Source organism: Neovison vison, chromosome 11 (genome assembly GCF_020171115.1).
Source record: "Neovison vison isolate M4711 chromosome 11, ASM_NN_V1, whole genome shotgun sequence".
Classification (NCBI taxonomy): Eukaryota; Metazoa; Chordata; class Mammalia; order Carnivora; family Mustelidae; genus Neogale; species Neogale vison.
The window spans coordinates 66,040,728-66,066,341 of record NC_058101.1 but is presented as its reverse complement, the minus strand read 5'-3'; the positions used below and the strand labels follow the sequence as shown (position 1 = coordinate 66,066,341).

At 59.1% G+C, this 25,614-nt stretch overlaps 1 protein-coding gene across 1 annotated transcript; it reads right to left on the bottom strand.

Annotated features, from left to right (window-relative positions):
* Positions 1-2,775: 2,775 nt before the first annotated feature.
* On the bottom strand, positions 2,776-24,389 carry CPZ (carboxypeptidase Z). The gene is made up of 11 exons (XM_044225676.1): positions 24,296-24,389; positions 19,687-19,719; positions 17,910-18,284; positions 15,517-15,729; positions 12,765-12,961; positions 12,037-12,198; positions 11,445-11,603; positions 8,538-8,673; positions 6,487-6,626; positions 3,542-3,641; positions 2,776-3,247 (listed from the first exon to the last, which is right to left on the bottom strand). Exons 1-11 carry the CDS (start codon positions 24,387-24,389, stop codon positions 2,880-2,882), a joined length of 1,977 nt encoding a protein of 658 aa, XP_044081611.1. The 3' UTR covers positions 2,776-2,879.
* Between the last annotated feature and the right edge of the window lie 1,225 nt (positions 24,390-25,614).

The window sequence follows — 25,614 nt, the reverse complement described above, 5'->3', positions numbered from 1 at the left end:
CCACGGCCAGAGAGAATCTCCACCTTTTAAACTCTGCTTAGGGTGTTCTTTGAGATGAAGCACGTCATCAGTTTTTATAAATGCTCAGCAGATCTTGGGAAGGACGAGACTCTCCACCTGAAGTAAGCAATGCCTCACACACACTCATTAAACTGAGTTTGCTGGTTCAGGGACTCCATTTCTCCAAAACCCGGCCAACTGGCTGAGCCACGGGACCAGTCTGATTCTGAAAACGACACATCACATTTCCTATCGGAATTCTGTTTGTATTTTTAAATGACGTGGCTTTACATCATCAGCCGCTAAGTTGATTAGTGCCTAGCACAGACTTATTATTTTATCTTAGTCGTAAATTGTTTGCTCCTCCGTCTTTCTCTCCCGTTTCCTGTATTTGAGCCTCAGGCCCATGTCCTCTGCTACAGGTGAAGCCCTCATCACCCTGGTGTCTGCATTTCTCGTCTTCACCTCACGTCCTGTGTCACTTGCTTTCAAGCATGCTTTCCTGAAGTACACACAGCCGTGTGTGTGTGTCTGTGTGTGTGTGTGTGTGTGTGTGTGTGTGAGAGAGAGAGTTGCGGTGGTCTCTGCGTTCTTAGCAGAGGATTTAGCTCATGTGTGTGGCTGGCGGTCTGCATTTTATTCCTTCCATGTTCTCATGCTTTCATTCTGTTTTCCTCGCTGTGAGTTGGTTGGTTGGTTTGTTTGTTTTGCCTTTTGCTACTTCTGCTGTGGCTCATGATGCTGTTCATCCTCCTGTTCTCCGCGGGGTTATCTGAGAGCAATACTGGGCCACCTTCCCTTTCCCTACCTCCCCATCCAACTGCCAGCTCTTTCCTAATGATGCCTGTGCCTGCATGCTCCCTTTGGAACCCCGTCCAGCCACTGTGCAGAGAGCCGGCCCCCTGGAGGAGAGCTGCGTGGCAGGCCCTGGGGGTCCCCGCTTCTCACTGAATCCCAAGCCCCCACTGTTCTGATATCCTCTTCAGTCTCATGGTGAACCCAGCAGGTGGCTCCCTGCTTTTCATCTCCTCCATGTGGGGGTCAGTCCTAAGTTCCATCCAAAGAAGAGATCATAAGAACTACCAAAATGGTCTCTAGCTGGCCGGAAATAGGGAGCCCATCCTGTCCCCCCCTGACCCTCCCACTGCCCTCAGCCACCCTCACGCCTCTCATGTCACCTCTCTCCTCATCCTGGCCACCCCCACCATGTCACCAGGGCCCAAGCCTCCATTCTGAGAATGAAAATGGATGGCCCACTGAGCTCTTGGCCTTCAAGCCCACTCTAGGGTCTTCTCCAGAAGGCTGTGGACAGCAGGACCCTCACACAGCCCTCCTGCAGGAGGGACTCAACAGCCAGCAACACACCCCAAGGTCCCAGGCAAGCTGCGCAAACTCTCTGGGCTGCACCCACAACTGTAAGGCGGGAAGAACAGTCTGTTCCATGCAGACCTGCAACACAGTGGAGCCAAATACATGCTGACCTTCAGGACCACTGAACATGGGGCAGAGGTGGGATCAAGAGCCAGGAGGATGTCTGATGAACACTCCAGATCAGGACCCATATCTACGTGCCAGCTTTGTGACCCACCGTGTCCAGAGCAGACTGAGGATGTGAGGATGCCCGTGCCCCCGCTCCATAGAGTGGAGCCCCGCAGAGGGCTCTGGAGAGCCCCCCTGGGGCTGGGCGCACACCTGCTTCTCTTGGCTTGCCCTTGAAGCTTCCTGAGATGACACCGGCCAGGGACAGCCATCAGATATGCTGATATGGGGTGGGGATCATGGTGGTGTTCAGTGGGGGTCAAGGCAGCACTGCTCACGTGGGAGTCCCCCCTGCCCCGCATGGGGGGTCTAGTGGCATAGCCGGGAGCAGCCAGGAAGCTGCCGCATTCCAGACTAAACCTTCTGTGAGGAGTTCAATTGCGTTCCCCCAGAAGGTATATGTTGAATTCACCTCCAGCATCTGTGACCCTGACTCTATGTGGAGACAGGGGTCTTCCTAGAAGTGATCAAACTAAGATGAAGCCATTAGAGTAGCCCGGATCTGATGGGATGGGTGCCCTTATGAGCGGGAAAGGGGGACAGAAAGGCAGACAGGCATAGACAGAAGATGGCTCGAGGATGCAGGGAGAACCGGCTGTCTATGAGCCAAGGATCCTTCCTTTGCAGCCTCGAGAGAACCACCCCCATCCGCACCTTGACCTTGGGTGTCCAGCCTCCAGGGCTGTGTGCCTCCCTGAGATCCTACAACCCCCATACCTGCCTGACCATAGAGAGATGGACCAGGAGCAGTCCTGGGGGCCTGGTGGTGGGTCTCGGGACCTGAGTTGGTGGCATCGTAAGGATGAGAAAGGAGACAAGGGAGATGCTTCCTGCTGGAGTTAGGACCCCATCAAAGCCTGGGAGCCTCCAAGGGTGACCCTTGGGTGATGCTACAGTCCCAGAGCTCTTGATAGCTCCCTTGCCCTTAAGGTCACCTGCTGCCTAGCCCTCCGCTCCTCACAGACAGGCTCTCCCGACCTTCCTCCTTTGCATCCCACCTCCACAGACTCGCAAAGTCTCTGCTCCTGGTTGGCCCTGCACTCCCCCCGCACCGTGGGCCACCTCCCCAGGAGCCTCGGTGTCCCCCTCAGTAAGGCAGAGGACCCCTCCTGCTTCGAGGCCTCGGGTTCCAGCCCCACTCCAGACCACCTGTGGGACAGCAGGGGCACCTGCCCTTGGGACCATCCAGGCGGACGAGGCCAGCATGCCTCATGCCCCAAGTCTCTCACCACGGCCGACAGTGAATAAAGTGACTTTAATAAAACAGAAACAGCTTTACAGGGTGTCTTCGGAAGACAAAGTCAAGAGCCTGGATCCTCTGGGCTGGGGTGGGGGTTCAGCTAGTACTTGAGAAGCCAGCGAGGCTTGTGCTCACTCAGGGACGTGAAGTAAGACCACCACCAGGGCTTGCTCCCACCCACAGAGGGCTGCCTCCGCCCCCCGAGGGGCTCCTGGCCAGGCTCCTCGGGCTCCCCATACCGACTGGCACCTCCTGGCGGGTCTCGGAGTCCAGACCCACTTCTCCGTGGCCCGAGGAGGAGCTGCTTGGGTCTGGTGCCCAGAGGCTGGAGAATGAAGTCCACGCGGCCAGCCCTCTTCATCCGGGCAGGGATGGTGACCTTCTTGATGACCTTGGAGTAGCCGGGTGCCTGAGCTATGACGATGTGGGACCCCGGAGGCAGCAGTCTCCAGTAGTCACCATCTGGGGCTGCGAACACACAGACCAGAAGCAATTCTCAGACAGAGGTTCCCATTCGGGCTTGGGGTGCCGAGACGTGCAGGCCCAAGGGGCATCAGCCTGGAGGGCAAGTGGACCCTAGATTTGCACTTGCCTCTGTCCTGGCCTGGAGCACCCTTTCCACCCACTTCCTCAGCCAAACTCCTATTCATCCCTCAAAGCCCATGAAGGCAGAGTGGAACAGCCTCTTGGGGCACCGGGACAAGGGACAGCTTGCCCGAGGGAGCCAGCCACCACAGCTCAGGCCCCCAAAAAGGGGCTCACCTGTGGTGATGTCATGGCGGATGCCCTTGACCACAATCCGGGCGTTTTTGACCGGCTTGCCGAATTTGTCCATCACCACACCTTTGATGCCTCGGTGCACCTGAAAAAGAGGAGAGGGAGGGCATGGGTATATGGTGTGTGCTCTCCAGAGGGCAGGGCGGCCCAGCCCAGCCAGCTCCCGTCTGTCTGTCCTCAGAGCCCCACTCTGGGTTCACGCCTGACCCTGCAGTTCCGCTCGCGGGTCCACTGACCAACTCTCCTGGGCCAGGGGTGCTGAGCAGAGAAACCTGGAGCTCATCTCAGCTCCCCTTTCACACGCAGAGTGGGTTGGTGCGGACACTCCTTCCTGAGTGCGGGCACCACGAGGACACAGGCCCTCGTGTCGGTCCCAGCCAGGGCACCAACCGCTGTTTGGTCTTGGACAAGTTACCCTGCATCTCAGCACTGTCTCCCCCCATCTGTAAAACGAGCCTCTGGTGTTGCTGGGGAACGTGCATCAACACCCGTGAAGGCCCGTGGCAGAGCCGGGATGTGGGACCTGCCCACCATCCGTACAGACCGGTCCCCATGCCACATGCTTGAGTAGATGCCTTCTGGTGAGGAAGCTATACCCCATGCAGGTCCCCCTTAGAGCTGCCTGGGCCTGTTCACACTCCTCCTAAAAATGTCGACAATAAACAAACCAACCCACCCTTGCTCTGTGGGACTGCAAACAACTTAGGGCCCACAGGTCATGTCAAATGAGGCCAAGGGGACTGGGTGGGAGGGCAGCGAGACCCTTCCCTTCTCTCCCAGGAGGCTGCCCCCCATACCTGCAGGGCCACTCCAGGCCTCCAACCCCCACCCCCATCCTGTCCCTCCTTTGTTCAGAACAAGCCAATTCTTCTCCCCCACGTTCCTCTTCTTCCAGGAAGCCCTCCTTGACAACCGGTCACATCAGGGCCTTCCTCCGGGGTCCCCAGTGCCGGGCTTCCACACTCCCAGCCCTGATCTCACCGTTATGTTACGATCTGTCCTCCTCCCCCCCAGCCTAGAGCACAGACCTAACACATAGTAGGGTGTCAGTTCATGTCAGCTTGAGCAGGCTAAGCGAGTCACCTTCGGGCTGAGGAGTCACCTTCTGGCCCACCCAGGCACCAGGAGCCCTCCGGCAGGGACAGAGACGTGGTGTGTACGCCCCTCCCCTCCCCTCCCACCCCTGGGAGAAGCAGACACCCATCCGAGGCCTGGTCAGCATCACTGTGAGGAAGGCCTCCATGGGCCATGACAGCCTCGATCCTTATCAGAAGACCCAGCACAGCCTTCCTGGGGCGTCGTCCTCAGGGTCCGGCCACGCCCGGCTGCATGACAGACCTGCCACCCTTCCGAGCTCATTACTAAATCTTCATACCCTAAGACCTCACATACAATATCCACAGAGCAATCTCAGTCCCATTTAAGGCTCCTTAAAACTAATTTCCACTAGACAGCTGTAAAATGAAATGAGCGAGGGGTCTGGCCCAGACCCATTACGGAAGGGTGACCTGCCCCACGCCGAGAGAGGTCTCGGGCTCATCCATAAAACAGAAACTCGAACAACACTAAAAACGTCCAGCTCTTATCTGGGCTTTGCTTTCTGTTCTACAGCGGCAGCCGTGGACCCGGAAGGCTCTGCTTGGTTCTTGCCTAGAGGAAGGTCCCTGATCTTTCTAGAAAGGATTCATTGACATGACTGAGGTTCAGGGCAGGCAGATCCGAGTACAAGCTCTGGACAGTTTCTGGGCAACCCTGGGCAGGCTCTGTGCTGTCGGACCCTCTGTCTCCTCCTCTGGTTTTCTTGTGGCCGCTGAGAGCCAGGCTGGGGAGCCCACACGTGACCGAGGAGCCCCAGGCCAGTGCCATCCTTCCCAGGCACCTGTCCCTCACCCCACAAAATGGGGCAGCCCCTTCAAACACCCAGGACTGGTGTCAGGACTGAATGCCATAGATAGGAGTGCCAAGTGTCCCGTGTTATGCATGTACATCCCCTCACCATCCCCTTCGGGCAACCCTGTGTCTCCCTCAGGCCCTGCTCCTCCTGGGGACATGGTACCAATGTGTGAGTCACCTGCGTCTTGAGAGTGCTCAGAAGAAAAGTCACTGAGGCATCTGCAAAACTACACTGGATTCTGCCCTCCCTCCCCCCACCCCATCGTGTGCCTGACCCACGGGGTTACTGCCCTCTGACACCCCCCCACCACGCCCCTCAGCTGTGAGCCAGGCCAGCAGGCAGGGCCGGGAGAGCACAGGACATGGTCGCCCAGCTGCTGGGGGACCGCCTCCGGGATCCACTGATGATTGTTCTAGACACGTTCCGCTTGGCTTCTGCTCAGCACCACCACCTACTTCTGGATGAACGTGGCCCCCCACAGACAGCATTTAGCCCTCCCTCCCCCTGCCCCACCCCTCCCCCAGCAGCCAGTGCCTCTGAGCCTGAGGGGCAGACATGCTCCAGGCCCTGCCACCCAGAGCAGCACCTGAGGCCGGCCTGTCACCCAGTGCACAGTCCACTCCTGTGTCCACACTCTTTACTGTGGCCTGGGGACCCTCCCATGCCGTCCCCCTGCCTGAGCTCTCTCATTGCCTTGTTCCCCTACTTCTTCACAATGCAGCCCGGTTGTCACCTCCTCCAGGAAGCATCTATAATCTCCGATGCTGGGTCAGGTGCCACCCCTGGGCCACCTTGGTCCCTGCCTCCTCCCAGTCCGGTGTTATCCCTTTAGGCCATGAAAGCCTCACTATCCTAGGGCCCCAGTGCATGGCCCTGGAGGTCCCAAGTGCCCCCAGGGCTGGCCGACAGGAGGCGGCCAGTGGACAGCCAGAGGGCTAGCGGATAAACAAGTGAGGGGCAGTTGTGCCTGCAATCTCGCCCCACGCCAGGCCGTGCTGGCTGGCAGAGAAAAGCCGGTGGGTGGGGGTTGGCTCACCGTCTCCATGAAGTTCAGGAGCGGCTCCTTGTTGTGCTGCCAGAGTGTGTAGAGGGCCTCCTCCGGGGGGAACTTTACGCAGCCCAGCTCCACCGTGATCTCGAAGCAGTTGCTGTGCAGGTAGTTGAAGTCGGACATGCCTGCAGCACAGGGGGTGGCCTGAGCGTGAGCCCATGCTCTGGACATCCATGCGCACACACTCGACACCCACGTGCCCACAATCGACACCCACACGCCCACACTCTGGACATTCACGTGCTTGCACTCGACACCTACGTGCCTGCCCTCAACATTCACACGCGCCTGCCCTCGACACTCGCACGCCCACACTCCCGACATCCACGTGCACGCGCTCGACACCCACGCACCTGCTCTCTCGACACCCACGTGCCCATGTTCAACATCCACGCGCTTGCCACTCCCCACTTCCGGCCTGGTGTGTGGGAGGCTACTGCCCTTATCCCCGCTTTACAGATGAACAGACTGAGGCACAGGGCACTGCCAGATATCAAGAGGGAAAGGGGCAGGGTTGGAGTTGCACTTTGAATCCAAAGTGCGTTCTGGCACCCAAGTGCTCAGGCTTACGCTCCATCCTGTGTGCCCCTCGGTGGGTAAGAAATGAGCCCGCCGAGCCAGGCGCCTGGCCTGCTCCTGGCCTGGACCCAGGTGACAACAGTGTCCATGTGCCTAGCCAGGCCCAAGAATAGCCCAGGGAGGAAGGTCCCCAGCCCCCACTTCTGGGGAGAGCACAGGATTTGCAAAGCTGGACAACCAGCCAATCCAGCCACACAGAGAGGCTCTCAACCATGCACCCACTCCTGCCTCTTCTGTCCATTTGCTGTTGGGAGCAGAAGCCACCCCTGCCCTTCAGAAGTCTGCAGCAGCTGCAACCAACTTAAACTTCATCCAGGCTCCAATCCATGCGGCCCCCTGTCCTTGGCCACCGGCTTCTGTGTCTTCCCTGGGTCTGTGCCCCTGTGTCCACGAGTCCAGCTGCTCTCCTAGGCTCAGACCCACCTCTTGGGTCCCTTGCAGACCCTGGACATGGGGTTATGCTCAAGACTCAGAGTCAGGGACCCAGGCGCCTGGGCTCTAGGACGGAGAGAAGGTGCTCTGTGCTCCTGGGAAAGGCCCACTCAGGGCCATCTCAGGGCAGCAGGGGCAAGGTGGCCAAGCAGGGGTGTGAGCTGGCTTCAGTGCAGGAGCTGAAGGGGTTGTCCTCTCTGCCCACAGCCCCACCACCTGTGGCACGAATGCTGACAGGCTCTTGTCTTGCCCAAGCCCGGTTTCCTCATCTGCCAAATGTCCCAAATACTGAGTGTCACACCAGGATGGGGGGAGGGGCAGAGGATAGGAGCAGGTGGGCCTGGCCCAGCAGGTGCTGTCAGGGCACACAGGGTCCCACGCACCCCGCTTTGCTCCATGTGATGTCCACCCGGACACCTGGTTAACGTGGAACTTCAGAAAAAACAGTGAATAGAGTTTTAGTGTAAGTATATCCCATGGAGTATTTGGGACGTACTTATACAGTACTAAAAATGCTTCATGATTTTTCTGAAATTCAGGTTTCACTGGAGTCCTTCATTCCCTCCGTCACCCCTCCTATAGCGCAAAGGGGCGGGAAAAATTGGTCACAAGTAGGGTCACGCAAGGTCAGAGCTCACGAAGTCCCCAGCAGAATGGGCATGGGGGCTGGCATAGAGCTCTGCCACACCTGTCACCTAGAACCTCAAGGCAGCAGCAGAACTGAAGCCAGACCACGCCCTCACGGGGCTGTGATGCCCCTATGCCCCTCCCCCACCTTCCAGAATTCCCAGAATCCAGCTCCCAGAAAGAGCTGTGGAGAGGAGAAGCAGGCCTCCCCACTTCAAGCCCCTCCCCAACCTCTATCTCCCCGCTACTCTCCCAAACCCCTCCCCTACCCATCACACCTCAGCCCCTCCCAACCTCCCCCTCCCTTCTCACCGCCTCCCTCCCTCCACTCTCTCCTCCCTCCTCCTGCCCAGTCCCTCCCCACCCCCACCCCAGCCCAGCCCCCACTCTGCCCGCACCTCCAGTGAAGCTGTACCAGTCTGCCCCATTGATGATGCTGCCCCTCTTCAGGAAGTTGCCACCACACCTGTTCTCCGACCTGTCCATCATCATGGGGTGCACATCAGCATAGGCCCGGGCCAGCAACTTGAACATCTGGAAGGGAGACCAAGGGATAGGTTTCTCATGAGACCAAGGCCAGAAGGTGGGGCGCCCTGCAAGACACCCTAAGTGCTGAGGCCAATGGGCTGAGAAGGGTTCTGCAGCACAGATAAGGAAGGGGGGTGGTGTCCTCGCAGATGGCACAGCACATGCAAAGGCCTGGAGGCACATGGGAACCTGGCACATTGTGAAGCCCCTGCCCACCTGCCTGGGGAGGGTGGGCTTTCTCCCAGGAAGGGGGTGCACTGAAGGAACGCAGGCAGGGCTCCCCGAGGTCAACTTTGCAACTTCCCAGGCCCTTCCTACAGAGGGCAAGCCTTGGGATAGGCAAGAGACTGGGGCAGGCCTCATTTTCACTGACATCACCACTGACTACTCTATGATAACCACCACCCCATGTTCCCCGGGGCACAACCTGTGCCTGTGGGAGCCCCCACCTGTCACCACACGTGTGCAGCGTCCACTGTGGTGTGTGGAGGGGTGCATCCACAGCTCCTGCCCCCAGCACAGTCCTCCCCCCATGCTGCCCCCACACCAGGCAGGGGCACTGGTCCCCCCATGCCTGTGTCCCAGCACCGGACACGGGGTCTGCTCAGGTGGTAGCTCCTAAGCTGGGGTCATGTGGATAATGGGGCCTAGCAGACTATGCTTGCCAGAGCCCTGCAACCCTGGGAGAAGTCTGTCCTGGCCGGGGACCCCTCTGCAAAAAGTGGCAGGCTGTGCGGGTGGGGTCAGGCCAGAGCAAGGGTCTCTCTGGTGGGGTCCCAGGGACATACAAGTCATAGGCCCCGTTGGGAACAGGCCCGACCTGGCAGGCAGGTACAGGACAAGGATGCCAGGAGGACAGCTGGCTATAAATGAGCTAGGGGGCAGGGAGGTGGGGGGCTTTCTCTGCAGGAGCTCAAGCCAGAGGCCACGGGGAGGACTGGCCTGCCCAGCTCTGCTGCCTGGGACCCCACCGACGCTCTCGCTCCTTCTAGCTGGCAGTGGGCTGGGTGAAGCGAGTTTAAGGGGGTAGGACAGAGCTTGAACTGAGCTAGGGAGAAAGATTTTGACAGAAGGGACAGGTATAGGGGAATAGATGGCCCGAATACCACAAAGAGGTGCTGGCTCTTCTCCACAGGGCACCACGAGAGTTTGGGGTGACACCCTGGCCAGCCCCTCCTCCCACGCCCCTGCCCCGCAGGCCCCCTCCTGGGACCCTGGTTTCCACAGAGACCACTGCTGGCTGTGAGCCTGAGCGTGATCGATCCGTGATTGATGGCTGGTGGGGAGGACTCTGGGTTTTCTGACTCTGGTGGGACTCATTGAAGCAAACTCCACCCCCCCCCCGCCCCGCAGGGACATCTTCACGCATCTGCCTCCGGATTCAGACACTGGGCCTGGCACCAAGGGGCCCTGCTGCTGAGGGGACACGGGCCTTGTCCCACTGTCAGCCCTGCCCTCTGACAGCATAGGGGTCAGGGGCAGGCCCACAGGGGCGTGTGGTGGGGAGGGAGGGAAGGGATGAAGCAGTGCAAGGAGGAAGGGGCACAGGAGCAAGCAGCCCAGGTGACCCAGGAGTTGCCTTCCCCGCTGTCCTGGAGGCGAGCCCTCTGCCTGCTGTCCCTGTTCCGCCTCCTGGTCCCTGCTGGGTGCCTGTGGGAAATCACCTTCTCCTCTAGGGCAGCCCTCCTGAAGGCCAGGGCTGGGCTGGGGCTTCACCCTGCACACCTGCATGTGCACACAGAGACACACCCCATCCCGTCCCTGGCCTCCTGGCAACCCTCCATCCCAGTCCAGCCCGCCTCTGGCTCTGCCTCCTGACCTGGACCAGGACCCTCCGTGCGAGGGCCCGTCCTGCTTGACACAGACCAGCAGTACAGGGTGCGGGGAGCAGGGAGAGGCTGAGGGGACCAGCGTGGCTGAGGGAGGGGAATGGGCACTTGTCCCCACAGCCCCCTGCTCCCCGCCCTGCCCCGAAGCAGAGAGCAGGCCTGGCTCCCCATCAGCCCTGGGACACAGGGGGGCCTGCTGGGTGACCGAGCAGAGAGCGAGGACCTTTCCAAGCCAAGATGGAAAGTGATCAACTCCCACCTTCCAGAAGACCAGCCTGCGTGAGCTCCAGGATCAGGCCTGGGGAGGAGCCCAGTCAGGGCGGGGTATTGGGGGTGGGTACTGCAGGCAGCCAGTCCCTAAGGGAAAAATGGGGTGGAGAAGGATCTCGCCATGATCACATCCCCTGCCCTGCTGGTCTGACCAGTGAGGGAAACTGAGGCCTGAACAGGGGAAAGACCTCTTCAGACCCAAGGGAACTCCAGGGTCAGAATTTCTCTGATCCTGTGGCAGCCGGCTTCCCATGGAGCTGGTCTGGCCCTGGGGACCCTCAGCAAACCTGCAAGGCCCTGGAGAATCCCTGAGGTGGCCAGGGTCAGGCGGACACCATGCATGCTGCAGCACTGCCCTCTGCCGGCCTCGCCTGGAACGCCACCCTCTCCCTGTGCCAGCAGGGAGGGCACTGGGCTAAGGTTCTCACCCCAGGGGCTCCCAGTTGGGGACACAGATGGAAGGTGGGGCGTGGCTCAAGGAAGGATGAGATGCTCCCAGATGCCTGGAAGGCTTCCTTTAGGAAGAACCTTTAGAGTTGGGCCTGGAAGTCTCCTTCTATGACTGAGTGCGTCCCATTGAGCTCGAAAAGGGACAAGGCCAGGCCAGCGCCTAGGCCGCCTGGGCCCCGCTCCCCCTGTAGCCTCCCCTGCACACACAGCAGGCCCGCCCCCTCTCACCTTCTCATCGGGCGTGGGAGAAAACATCTTTTCTTCCTGGGGGTGCTTGGAGAAGTCAAAGGGGTAGGACACCACAAGGTCCCCCCCGTGGAGGCTGGCTGAGAGCACAAACGGGGTGGTCCGCATCCACTTCATTATCGCTTTGGTCTCAGGCGCCACCTGCCCAGCACAGGCAAGGCCATGGTCAGGACCAGACACACCCCTGCTGGTTGCCTCCAGCCATCTCTGGGCCCACCCTCCCTGCCACAAGGCCCTGGCTCGGCCCCCACCCGGCCCTCAAGAATCCCTTCAGATGCCACCAGCCTCTCCCACTGGCCCACACCCCTGCCTGAGACTCACTTCCCCACCACCCCGGCCGTCACTTCCTCTAGGCAGTCGGCCCAGGGAGCCGTCTCTGAGTACCTGCCAGGCCCAGGGTATTTTCCATACATCTTCTCTGAACCCCAACAACCCCATGTCCCAGGCAGGAAGCAGATACTCAGAGGCTCAGACTCCCCTGCCCTGGGGAGACCGGGCCTGTGGTCCCAGAATAACGAGAGACCCCTTGAACGCAGGACGATGCGCGGGGGGCAGGCTCGGGGACGGCTCCTACCTTACCCCACCAGTAGTGCTGCGGGATGGGGATGTGGTCACTGCGCACGCTGCGGGACTCAGCCAGCCGGTAGTACTCGGACGTCAGGTCAGGGAAGTTGCGGTTCAGATCCAAGTTCTGCGCGTTCTGCCTCCCGCTTGTCCACCCATTGTAGCCGGCTCCCTGGAAGCACAGGCCACCCCCACCTGGGGGTCAGCACACCCCACCCCAACCGTTTCTGTAGGGAGGCCACGGGGCCAGACTGGGTCGGAGGCCAGGGCTGCCTTGTGTGTGAACTTGGGAGCACGTCCAGCCAAGCTGTCCTTTACCTCCTCTGCCATCCATCTGGCTCCTCCCATCCAGCCTCCTGACTGAGCCTCCAGCCTCAGGGCCTTGCCCTGGCCTTTCCCCGGCCTGAATCCCCCCAGTAGTTACGTATACTGCTTGCTCCCCACCCCTGCTGGGGCTCTGCTCCAAATCACATAGGTGAGCTTCTGGGCCTCCAGCTACTGTGAGATCTCCCCTGCCCCACCTTTCCAACAGATCTCTCTAGAACACATCCTCTCATTCCCACACCTCAGAGTTATGGGTGCCTGCCCCTGATCCCAAGTAGGATCGTGCCGATGCTGATGCCTGCTGAATGCCTGTCACCCAGAACGGCGGGTGCACACAGACCTCTGATCACTAGTGAAGGAGCAGATGGGAGGCTAAGGCAGTAGCCCATGGGATCTGGCATAGAGGACACTCACCTCAGCAGCCGCCACCTCGTACCCGTCGGGGTTCATGGAGGGCAGCAGATGAATGCGTGTGGTGTTGAGCAGGCGCTGGATGCGGGCACTGCCCAACAGGTACTCGGTGCACAGGTACTGGGCCAGGTAGATGAGCATCTCCCGCCCCGCCACCTCATTTCCATGGATGTTGCCGATGAGCTTCACCTCAGGCTCCACTTGGGGGAGATATGGGGACCTGAGCGGTCGTCTCAAACCCTAGGGTACCCAGAGACTTGAGGGCCCACGTGGCGAGGCTGGCTGGATGCTTCGGGACCTAATCATTCTTGTTTTGACCCCAACATCTCGGTGACTCATGAGGTCTCATCAAAGTCATGACTTACTAAGCTCACTCCTTAAGTTTAACCACAATTATTAGCAAAACACGACAAGGGTATTAGTAACAATGTAGGTTATCATTGCTCCGTGTGAATTTTATTCATGGCCACTTTCTATATTTGTGTAGTAAATTAAGGTGTACACTGGTGCTTAGATGGGAAGACAGGTCTCAAATGGAAGGAAGGAAGGAATCTAGGAAGGGAGGATAGCTGAAAGGATGGATTAATCGGTGAAAGGACGGAAGATGGATAGAGGGTTGGATAGGTGGGTAGGTCGATGAGTGGTTACATATTTCAATAGAAGAGTAGAAGGATGGATGGATGGAAGGATGGATGGATGGATGGAAGGATGGATGGATGGATGGATGGATGGATGGATGGATGGATGAATGGATGTTTGGATATTTGAACAGAAGGATGGATGGGTGAGAGATGGAAGGATGGATAGTGGGATAGAAAGATGGGTGGAAGGATGGGTAGAAAGATCGAAGGATGGATGGATGGGTAGATGGATATTTGGGCATTTGGATAGAAGGATGGATGGGTGAAAAAATGGAAAGATGGATGGAAGGATGGAAGGATGAATGAAAAGGTGGATAGAAAAATGAAAGGATGGATGGAGGGATAGAAGAACAGATAGATGGATAGGTAGGTGGATGTTTGGGTATTTGGATAGAAGGATGGACAGAAAGATGGAAGGATGATTGGATGGATGGATATTTAGATATTTGGATAGATGGATGAATGGAGGAATAGAAAGATGGATGGATGGATGGATGGATGGATGGATGGATGGATGGGTAGATGTTTGGATATCTGGATAGAAGGATGGATGGGTGAAAAGTTGGAAGGATGGATGGAGGGATAGAAGGATGGATGGATGGAAGGACAGATAGAAAGATGGATGGGTGATGGATGGATAGGTTGATGGATGTTTGGTTAGCTAGATGGAAGGATGGCTCAATGGATGGATGGGTGAGTGGAATGTGGATAGAAAATAAAAATAAACCAGGGGTCAGGCAGCCTTACTACTGTGTGACCTCAGGCAAGTCAACTCTCTTCTCTGAGTCTCACATAGCTCATCTGGAAAATGGCATCTCTGTCCCTGGCTGTGCGCAGCCCAAGGACCTGTAGTCATGGGAGCAAACACTCGTGTCCCTCCTGCCTTCTGAGGGTACAAATGACCCTGAGGCTTCCCACAGTGGTCATTTCCTTTGACCTTCTCACAGGGGACATCCCTCACCACAGTCCAAAGCTGCACACCAGTCTGAGATGGGAGGAGTCCTATCTTCATCCCACGAGCTGGAGGGACAGGAGGCAGGGTGGGACAAGGAGGCTGGCGTGGGGCCAGGTGATCTCTGCCATGAGCTTTGGGCTCATGACATCCATGCTGCCCAGACTACGAGGATGAAAATCGGGCTGAGTGTAGCAAACCCAGCAAAGGTACCAGAGCCACTTAACCTCAGATGGCATATTTTTTCCAATTAAAAAACCAAGGGTCCAAAGGGAACTACTTCTGGATTGACCCCTGTGCTTCGTATGGTCATGCGGATAGACAGGAAGGGCTCCTGGCAGAGGCCAGAACTGGGCCCCTGTGCCCCGATGCCCTCACTGCCAAGGAGGAGTTCACAGTGGTCTTCAGTTCATTACCTGGGACAAAGACCTCCCAGACAGGGGCTGAGACTTTGCTAGAATTGCTTGGATTCTCGAGCCAGCCCCCTGAGCCCCAGCCCCTACTCTGAGATCCAGCTTCCTGGTGAGCTCTGTTCAGCAGACCCACAATGGAGGGCAGTGAACGGGGGGCTGCAGTGGGGTCTGACCTCCCGCTTTGTTGGCACCAAGCCGATAAAATCTAGCATTTTCCATGTTGCTCTGCCCCATCTCAAAACAAGACCACTGAGCCTGATGAGTTGAAATGGACTTGGTTTTTGAAAAGGACGACGTGCTTCCTTCAGATCATTCTGGGAGATTACGTTCACCAAGCCACTCCAAGGAGCCAATGTGGAGTGGCCAGGACCAAACGTGCACATGCTTGCCTGGGTCTGAGCGTGCCAGGGAGAGGTTGTGAAAAGGACAGAATGCACAGAGCACAGTTACATTTCCCCAGAGACAGACAAGGGTCCACATGCCCACGGCCACCAGGAATCCCCTTGTTTCTCTTCCCCCAACTTGTGGGGGTGACGCTCCCCCGGATGGAGCCCCCAGCTCCCATCTCCCCATTGTGGGATGTGGCCATGCGCCCCCAGGGCAGCAAGCAGAGCACAGACCCTGCCTGATCCCTGTCCCCCACCCCTGCCGTGCACTGGACCTGGGCTTATGCGCCCCAGAACCCTTTCTTGGGAGCTGGCCTGCATGCAGACATCTCCCCCGGGCTTCCACCAGCGGCAGTGGCTTACTCAGTTCATGCTGGCCGGGCTGGGCCGAGAACTCGATGACCAGCAGCTCCTTGCCATTGAAGCTCCGGCCAATGCTGTAGGTCTTGGCGATGTGGGCACAGCGGGCCGCAGTCCGCCGCAGCACGCGCACCATCTGTGCGTAGGAGTGGTGTGTGAAGTGGATGAAGGTCGGCGGGAGGCCCGAGGGCAGTGCCTCCTCCACGTCCAGGCCTTCTGGGGAAGAAAGGGGGTGTTGGGGGGGAGCGGCTAGCTGCCCTCGGTTTCCCTCACCACCCAGCGTGGCTGTCCCTCCCCCCCGCCCCCTGCTTCCCCAGAACCCCTGGGACCCTGGCCACCCCCCGTGCCCTCATACCCCCTCCCCTGCCACACTTGGAAGCTTGGGGGTCAACCTGTTTCTGTCTTCCGTTAAAATCCCCTTTATGCTGCCTATTATCTACAGCTGTAAGGACACCTGAAGCTGCCACGGTGAGGAGTACAAACAGTGGCTGCGGAAAGCAGAAAGCATATGAAATACAAGTCAGGAGACAATAAAGGCAAAGACACAGCCAAAGAAACCACGACCCCGGGAGAGACCACCGTCTGGCAGGCAGTCCCCTGATTCCACCGTCTGGCGGGCGGTCCCCTGATTCCAGAGGCTTTGTTTTCCACAGGCACCTAGCTCTAAACCTGGTGCCAATGGAGGTTCCTGGTCGGCTCTGTCTACGCTGCTTCCTGGTGGAGGCGGCCTCAGTGCCTTGTCAGTCCAGCACCCTTGGCTCAGAAGGGCTCCCTAGAGTCCACCAACCATAACTATGATGACAGCAAGGGTCATCACTGATTACTAACCCAGCAGTGAGGGTGCTGGTGCAGGGCAGGGTGGGGAGGGGAGGGAGAGAGGGAGAGTGGAGGGAGAGGTAGGGTAAGGGAGGGGGAGGGAATGTGGAGGGAGGGGGAGCAGGAGGGAAGGGAGAGAGTGGGAGGTGGGGAAGGAGAAGGGAGATGAGGGGAAGGGAGGGGAGGGGAGAGGAGGGAGGGAAGCTTTACCCTGTACTCTAAAAGGTCTCCTTTGGAGGAGCCCTGGTCTTCCCAACCTGGCCCCATCCCTCTGACTAAGGCCCACCCCTCTCCCTGTCTCTGGACTGAAGATGTGGCTCCTGCAGGCTGGTTAAGGGTTAATCCTTTGCCCCAAGCCTCTCACTGGCCCTGTGGTTTTCTTTCTGCTCAAAAGCGTTTTGAGGGAGGAAGAAAGCAGACGGAACCAGCAATTTGGTAGCAGAATTGCCCAAAATAATCTCTCTCGGGCCACCTCCATGGGCTTTCCCAGGGCAGTCAGGCTCGGCCCCATGGGGATGTCTGGTTCCCTTCCTCTGCACCCCTGCCCTCTCCCAGTGCAACCACAGCCAAGTCTCAGCCTCTGCGCATGCACACAGCTCCTATCAGCCACCAGCAGAACATGGCCCATGGGCCCCCCCGCACCTGCACACACGCCTGTGGACGGCAGAGTTTCTCGGCCCAGAGCCTGCTCCGGGGTCACCCCTGCGCCCCCCACACAGCCAGTGAACCGGGGGGCCAGCGCAGATGGGTCCCAGATATACATCCCCGTCCTCCCCTGCCATTGTCAGTGTCCCAGCACCCAGCATGGAGCCATGCACACAGCAGGCGCTCAATGTATGCACAGACCGACCAGCGGTCTGACTCCACCATGTGAACACTGATGCCCCTGCTGCCCTGTGCATTCCCAGGGCCTCCACTTTGTCCTCTGTGAATTTGGGGTAAGAACCCATATTCCGGGGTGGCACCCAGCGCTAGAGCTTGTGAACCCGACCATTAGCGTGGTGATGTGAGGGCAAGCCACGCTGGGGACCATGAAGTCCTGCCCTATCCAGGGCAGCCCACACCAGCCACGCCTGACCCCTTCCACTCCAGCTTCCATTCTTTCAAGTCAAATAAAACCAAAAGTGAGATCCTGGGCAGCCCGGGACCCATTCCAAGCACCCAGCAGCCACGAGTGACCGGTGGCTGCTGGCTGGGATGGGTTCAGGAGAGAGTACTTCCATGGCCATGGAAAGATTTCCCAGGCCTTTTCCCCTGGAAACTGGGATTGCGCTGTGTCCCCGGAGGACTGGGCTCAGGACACCTGTCCTTCCCACCTGCCCTGGAATACCCTGCCCCTCAGAACCTCCTTGCATGCCTGCTGAGATGAGTGGCTCACCACTGCCCAAGACTGCCCATTCCCCCTCCTGAGACACCCAAGGCTGGCTCTCAGGGCCTCTCCCATAGCTTCCTTGAGCCCACTCTGGGGAGGCCAGCTCCCTGCCAGTACCTTCTGTGCCACCTCTCTGGCCGGCCGCAGGCAATCCTGGCAGGCCGCCTGGGGGAAGCACCCTTCCCCCAGACCTCGGGGGCCCACATACCTCGCAGCTTCTCCAGGGGGTCGTAGCAGCCCTCCTCCACGCTTGCAAAGTAGCGGCCGCAGTCCAGGAAGTAGGGCCAGGCCATGTCGATGGCATCGAAGGCGGGCTGGCAGGCCTCCCGCAGCCCCTCACACACGTGCCGGCAGGGCCTGCGCACCCGGCCACCCTCGCAGCGGGGGGCCAGCACGGCACAGCCCAGCAGCCGCAGATCCGGGTTGCACTGGCCCTCTAGGAGGTGGTGCAGGACACTCAGCAGGATGTACTCGGAGCTGGCCTCCACCGCCTCCCGGGACCGGTGCTCCAGCAGCGTGGGGAAGGCCGTCTGGTTGTAGGCCACGTCGCTGCAGGTCCTGAGTGGCATGTCCACGCACGTGGCTGGGGGCAGTGGGGTCATCGCATCACTCCCTGCCTCCGGGACCCACATGGGCATCCGTCAGGCACAGGCATCGAGGGCCCGCCCTGCCCCAGCAGAGTCCCATGGGGCTGGAGCCCACAGGGACAGGGCTACCCCCAGGGCTCCTGGGGAAGAAGCCACAGCCCGAGGGGGACCCAACAAGGCTCCCAAGATGAAGCAGGCTCCACTGCTGCCGGGTGGGTGAGCCAGGGCTGGCTGCTCTAGGTCTCAGCAGCCATAGCAGCAAGATGGGTACGGGAAAGCCAACCTTGCTGTCGCCACATTAGGGATGTGGAAGAAGCCAGCAGACTCTCAGTTGGGCAGAAACAGGTGCAGACCCTCCCAAACTCACAGCCCTGAGGCAAACCAGTCCCCAAAAGTGCTACTGGCTTTTGTCTCCGGGAAAATGGCGGATCGCGGAGTGGTTAGCTGGGCTCAGGGTTTTGAGAACAGGGCTGGTTCACAGAATGCCCACGGCTCAGCCTGGCCTGATCCAGCTCTGCATCTCACAGATGGGTGTCTGGGGTATGGGGATTTCACTGTCCCTGGGCATTTTCAGCTGTGATTGTAACTCCTCTCTCTCCAAACCCGTGTGTCCGAGGGCGCTTGCCGGCCCCACTGGCCTGCCCAGCACGAAACTGAGGGCAGAGTCATTCCCGCGCTGCCCCTTCCCGTGCCCTCAGGGGCACCTCCTACACACGGCAGCTCACGGCACACGTGACAAGATGTTGCCACTTCTCAAAGTTTAAAGGGATGGGGTGACTTCTCTGCTCAAAACATTTTATATATGTCGTTGACTTTTGCATAGAGAGAATATTCCCTGCCTTTCAAAGTAGTCTGGTCCCTCCATTTAGAACCCACTGGATGCCCAAATCTGGCAGGAGGGGACTTGAGGAGATGCATCTGCTCCTGAGCTCGTCAGAGCTGTCAGAGCCCACCTGATCTTCAAGCCCACACCCTGAGGTCAGCTTTCCTTTCCTTCTGTTACAAAGAGGGCCAAGGGCCAGAGAGGGAAAGGAGCTTGCCTGGCAGGGGCCAGGACAGACCCAAGACCCAGGAAGCTCCCAGGAAAAAGAGCAGACATGCCATGAACCTACGGCCACATCATGCCCCAACCAGCCATGGGGTGAGGGGAGCAGGGAAGCTTGGAAGGAGCATTTCTGGGGGACCAGGGGGCAGAGCCAGGGTGGTAAGCCCAGGCTGCAGAAAGAGAGAGTCCCTCCTCTTTTGTCTCCCTTCCAGCTGATTAAGAAGGGGTTTGGATTTGAGTACTGGGCCTTGTTACTAATCAGCCCCTTGGGACCTTGGGGTTCGGGTCTCTAAAGGGTTCAACAGCGTGGAGGGGCTGCCAAAGCAAACAAGAGAGAAGTCCGTGCATCGTACCACTGTCTGCAGCCCATGGCCCGTGACAGTCACCTGGGAAGAGAAAAGACAGTGCGGTTAGGGGTGCAGACCCTGGTCATCCCGTCGTCCTGAGAATGCACACTACCCAGGGCAGGCCCCCGGCAGGGCTACACTCCAACCCTCCGGGTTTGATGGAGCCCTGCTCCCCGCTCTGCAGCGGGGGAGCCTGGTTCCCAGAAGGTGCAGTGATTTGCCTAAGGAAAGACACCCAGAGCATGGTGTGGGTGGCACCTGCCCCCACCCCAGCCATGTTTGTCAATCACCGTGGTGTAAACACCCCCATGGGGGCCCTTTCAAGCTTCTAGCAGTTGAACAGCTAGTTCTGGCAAAATTCCCGAATATTTAACCAGCCTTTCCTGGAGCCTGTACCACACCTGGCTCTACCCCCACCAGTAACTCTGACCCCATGTTATTCAAAACCCCCAAGAGTCGATGGACACCAGCTCCCCGCCCCCTTCCAGAACACTCTGAAAGAGTTGTGTTCCACGGTCTCCTGAACTGGGGAGAGGAGGACCAGCACGGACAGCGCTCCTTGCAACTATGGGCTCCCACGACGGCCCGCCTCAAGACCCAACAGTGAGAACGATGGGAAGGCAAGGAACACCAGGCTAACTCAGCGCCACCCGCCAAGTGCCCTCTTAGAAGGTCCAGAGGGCTCTCGGAGCTCCAAGAGTGGGGAGCAGATCAGGATGGATGGAAATCAGCATGAGAGGGCCTTGGCCTGGCAGGAGTCTGGGGAGGACAGGCAGGGTGAATTGCAGAAGGAGTGGGAAACAGGGGGAAAGGGTTGCAGAGGGGAGCCCAGAAGAAGGCAGAAACAGAGGGAAAAGCCTGTGTTCTAATCCTGTCCCCTCACACAAAACCCAGCCCTGATCCATGAGTCTGGGAAGGGTGGGACCCCATCTGGCGACACGCCATGAAATCTGGGTGCTGTGAGAACTTTCCTGAGAGGACAAATGTGAGCCCCAGAGTGGAAGCAGCTGGAGGGTGGGCTCAGGTCCTGTGGGCCCGGCCAGGCAGCTTCCCCCCTGCAGGACCCTCTGCACATGGTGTGCCCTCCACAGACGAGGCAACCACAGCCCCTGATCCTGCAGCAGACCGGCTCCCAGCGTCCTCCTGGGATGGGGACAAGGCACCCCCTCACCGCCTGGATTCCACTCTCCAAACTGGCAAATGAGAGAGAGATCTAGGCAATCACTTGACTAGGTGCCAAGGCTCGGCGGGACCGACCTTCTGCCTGGGGACCTGCTTTGCCTCCCTGCCTGAACAACACGGCAAGGGCCTCTGTTTCCTCATTGCATGCGGGCTTTACTCTATGCATGTGGGAACAACATGAAGGTCCTACCGGATGACCCACAGTCAGTGCCCAGCAGAGCTCCGTTACTGTTATTGTTTTCTAACACCCCTGAGACCACAAGCCAAGGGTTCCAGGCTGTCCTATGTGGCTAAAAGTGATAGACAAGAGGGTAATTTTCCTGAATAATTTTCCTAAGTTCTGCAGACTCTAATGCCAACAGAGGGCTGTTGTGTGCCCACCCGCGCCCACCTTGGACGCCTGGTGATGAGTGCTGGGATGAACCCAGTGGCAGAGGGCAAGCTCGAGGGACCCTAAGCAGCAAAAGCCACCTGCTCTCCTAAGCGTGCAGGGGAGGGCATTCCTGGGCACGCCACCCGACACTCCAAAGTCTCTAGGGTCTAATGTGATCACTGACCCGCGCCCACCATCCTCTGCAGCATGAGAAGGGCGTCAGGCTGAACCAATACTTGAGGGGAAAAAGGGAATCCCAGGAAAGCAACCCAGGACCCTGCTTGGAACAGCATGCTCGTCTCTGCAGCTAACGGCACCGAGTTAATGACAGGACAATGGGTCAAAGCATCATATCCGTGCAGGGTCCTGTGCACAGGTGTCTGTGTCCGACGCTGACTGCTCAACCCCAGGGATAGATGTCGTGACTCAGAGGGTCTGCTCTGGAGCCCTAAACCTCCCTGACAGACGGCTGGGCTGGGGACCTCCAGCTCCTCTGCCCGGAGTGTAACAGAGCCCCCAAGCTGGTAGACAGACAGTGACCATCCCATACCACTAGAGGATGGCAACCTGAAATCAAAGGCTGGCCGGCTGGGCCCTTCCATGGGATCTGAAGGAGAGTCCTCCCTGCCTCTCCCAGCCTCTGGGACCCCGACAAACCCTAAACTTGTGGCTGCACGTCCATCATCACGTGTCCTTCCTGGTGGGTCTGTGTCCCAATCTGTTCCTCTCCTAAGGACACCCGTCATGGGATTTAAGGCCCACTCTGAGCTGGTGTTGACATCCTCATGCTCCTACTTTACCTGCAAAGCCCCACTTCCCAGCAAAGTCACAGCCACAGGTATGGGGACTCCATCATCTCTTAGTAGGGGAAAACAATTCCACCCTGACAAGAAACCAGCACCAGTGCATGCGCCTTTGGGGAGCCCAGGGCTGGGGTGAGGTCGAGGGGGGCACTGCTGCTATGGCCACAGGGGACCGTGGGCCCCACTGAGCACTCCCGGTGGCCAGTCCCTGCCCACACCTGCTGGATGGATGACGTCCTCACCAAACATCAGACTTAGTACTAAAAAAAGAACGCAAAATATCTCATTCGTAGTTTTTATATGGCCCCCGGGCGAGTGGGCACCGAAACAAGAGACTGGCTTTCATAAAACTGGTTTTTCAGGTGAATTTCCCCTGTGCTTCATTCCCTCTCCAGTGTGACCACTGAAAAATGTAAAAGTTCCACGGGGCTGGCTTCCTTGGGTTTAGAGACCCCGATCCAAAGGCTGGGGCTCTTTGATAGCCCTCACACGCCCATTCCGCCAGGTGACCACAAGGTGTCAGCATGTCTTCAATGAGGGGCCCAGCTGACCTGGGCTGGCCAGCTCCCTCCTGTCCTCCCTCTTCAGCCCAGGTTAGGTTGTTGGTCCCCGGCCAAGGAGACCAACATCTCTTCTAACAGATGAGAAACCTAAATGAGGCCAGAGAGGGTGCCCCATCTGGGCAAGGCTACATAGCTGAGAAGAGAGCCCAGGATTTGAACCCAGACCCGCCTGGGCCCTTGGAGCATGAACCTTGCCTCGGCCCATAGGCTCGAGGTGGAGGCCTCAAATCAGGCAAGGGACAAGGGTGGAGGAGAGGGTCCAGGCTTTCCCTGAGGCTCTAGGATAGGTACAAAAGGGACAGGGATAGTGGTCTCAGACAGAGCAGCGTGGACACCAACTGTCCAGTCCCTGCCCGCGCCAGCCTGCTGTCAGGAAAAGCCATTTGGCTTCTGTGGACCGCATGTGGTCCTCTGTCCGGAGGGAAGACCGGACTGGAGCAAGGATTTCTTCTGGAAACAGTCCCCAATGCCACCTCAGGGCCTCAGCCCGAGCTCCCCCCACCCTTGCCTCAAGGTGAGGAAGGAGTGGTCTGTGCCAGACTCCAGGGGAGAGAGCTGCCTTTCTCCCTCTGAAAAGGATAGGTTGGGGGGATTTCCTGGAGGAGGGGACCATGGTCCCTGAAAAGCCTGATTCTAGACATTTCCTGCAGGGGAAGGTCCATCCGTGACCCAGTGAGAGTTCAGTCCACATCCTGCCTGTACACCTGTGCACACATGGGCACACACGTATGCACACGCACACACACATGCACACGCACATGTGCACACGCACACACTCTGCCTGGGCCCTTCTGCAGCAATAGGAAGGAGGCAAGGGGTGAGGGCAAGGGCTGGAATGGGTGGCGGTGAAAACCCAGATGGCGAGGGAAGAAAAAGGAAAGACTGGCATCGGTGCATTTGAGAGGGGCGTTTTCTCCTGGCACATGCACTTGGCTGTGCCACCATGTTCTCGGGTATCCCCAAACCCTGGCCTTTGAGAGATGTCCAGACCCCGAGCCCAAAGGGACCCCCACCTCCGGGGACAGAGATGTCTGCTGCTGATAAGGACCCTGAGTACAGGGGACTAGATGCACCGACAACTCTGAACATGAGGGGAAACTGAATTCCGCTCCAGGAGGGGCCAGAGCCCAGGACTCCAGGTCCCCCCCCCACACCACACTCTCAGGTGAGATCACACAGACAGGCACACCCCTACGCCCTTTCCCAGAGCCCTCCAGACACACCCACTCCCTCCCCAATGACCACGCCCCCTCCCAGAGGACTAAGCCCCTTCCCAGGCCCTCTGAGCCCATTTCCAGAGATAGTGTTGTCCACATCACTGGCCCAAGGTGGCAGGGAGGGGTTAAGAGTTTGCTGCCGCCCATAGCCTTCCCCATTCCTGGAAGGAACAGGGACCTTGGATGGCCTGTCCCCTGCAAAAGGCTGGCACCTGCTCCCTCGGACCCCACAGCAGGACACCCCACCCGCTGTGTCCTGTCCTGAGGAGGACTCCCCTGGACAGCGCACTGAGCCCCTCTGCTGTCCCAGCTGCCTACTGCACTCTGCCCTGGGGTTCCAGACTCCCTGTACCCCTAGAGCCTGATGCCCCCTTTCCAGCCCACCAGGACGTCCAAGGTCATGGGCGTGCGCAGGATGGGTTCAGGCCGGGGTCGTTGGCCGCAGGAGAAAGTTCCGGCGCGGGGTGGGAAAGTTACCGGTGGTCCCCCGGGCGAGCGGGCACCCGGGCCGGGCGGCGGCGGCCAGCGCGGCGAGGAGCAGCAGCAACAGCGGCGGCGGCGGGGGCGGCATGGTGGGCTGCGGGAGTGCGGCAGCGCAGTGATGTGGCACTCAGGCCGCGGGGCGAAGGCCGCTGGGCTCCCGCCCCCCAGGAGCGCAAGCGGAGTCGGGTTACAGCGCGGCCCACACTCTGCGCTGAGGGATGCCGGCGGGAGGGAGCAAGCGGAGCAGCCCGCTTCCGGCCCAGGGCCCGCCCCCAAAGCGGGCTCCCCCACGGGGCTCGGTCTCCCTTGGCCCACCTGAGGCCCCAGGGGAGCTGACCCCTGCGGATCCCGCCGAGAAAACCCTCTTTCCAGACAGGGCGGGTCTGGGGGCCAGGTGCTGACCCCGCTGGCTGTGCACCAGGCCAAGTCACTCCTCTGTCCCATGAGTGGAGGGAGGCGTGACCAGCACCCCCCACCCACAGAGCCAGGCTCTGGGGGTTCCAGAAGAGCCTGTGGGGGATGATTAGGGACAGGAAAGGCAGGAGGCTTCTGGATGTCCTTGGGCAGCTCCTCTCTTCCCAGGGTGGGTCTCTGAGCCCTGGGGAGAAAGCCCTTCCTGGTTGTTCCAGCATAGCCTGGGGCAGGGAGCCTGGCTCCAGGGTCCTCAGTGAAATGTGGCCGGCCTCACTTGGCTCATCAGAGGGGGCAACAGACCAACCCAGCTGTGGCATAAAGTCTCATAGGGGTGACCCCCCTTCTAGTTGAGGGGGCAAAGGCAATTGGGGGCGCTGAGATGGTCCAGTGCAGACAGCCCTGCCTGCGTGACCCCACAGCCTGGGTGTGTGGAAGGACTCCTTCCCACTATCCCCAGGCCATGCCTGCATCGTCCACAGCCATCCTGGCAGGAAATCGAGGGGCCTGGGAGGAAGGAAGCCCAGTAGAGTGGCCCCAGAGCCGCCAGCTCACTGTCTGTCTGCCCAGAGCCTCTCTGTCTTCCCGGGACCAGGACGGCTTTGGGATTCAGCCAATGCCTTTAAAGCACCCGGTCCATGGAGCTCAGCAGGTGCTGACTCTGCCGTCCAGATGTGCACACATCTGCCTGCCAGCCACTTGTCACAGTGCACAGCTGCAGTCCAGCCCCTGGTGTACTTGCACCCTGGGCCCTGGGAACACTGCCCACTAGACACCTGGGTCCACATCCCAGCAGGGTTCCCTGGACCTGTCCCTCCCCTGCTAGGCCATCGGCCCAGATAATCGTTAGCATCCATGTGCCTTTATGGAACTCCTTTACCAACTGTCCTGAGCGGCAGGGA

Bases quoted from the DNA above. Each gene is read 5' to 3' on its own strand.
- CPZ (XM_044225676.1), bottom strand. From the start codon at position 24,389: ATGCCGCCCCCGCCGCCGCCGCTGTTGCTGCTGCTCCTCGCCGCGCTG. The intron at 15,730-17,909 runs GTATGTGGGCCC...TTTCTTCCCCAG, and splicing joins CCCCCTGGAGAAGCTGCGAG to AAGGCCTGGACGTGGAGGAG. The intron at 6,627-8,537 runs GTGCGGGCAGAG...CCTGTGCTGCAG, and splicing joins CTGGTACAGCTTCACTGGAG to GCATGTCCGACTTCAACTAC.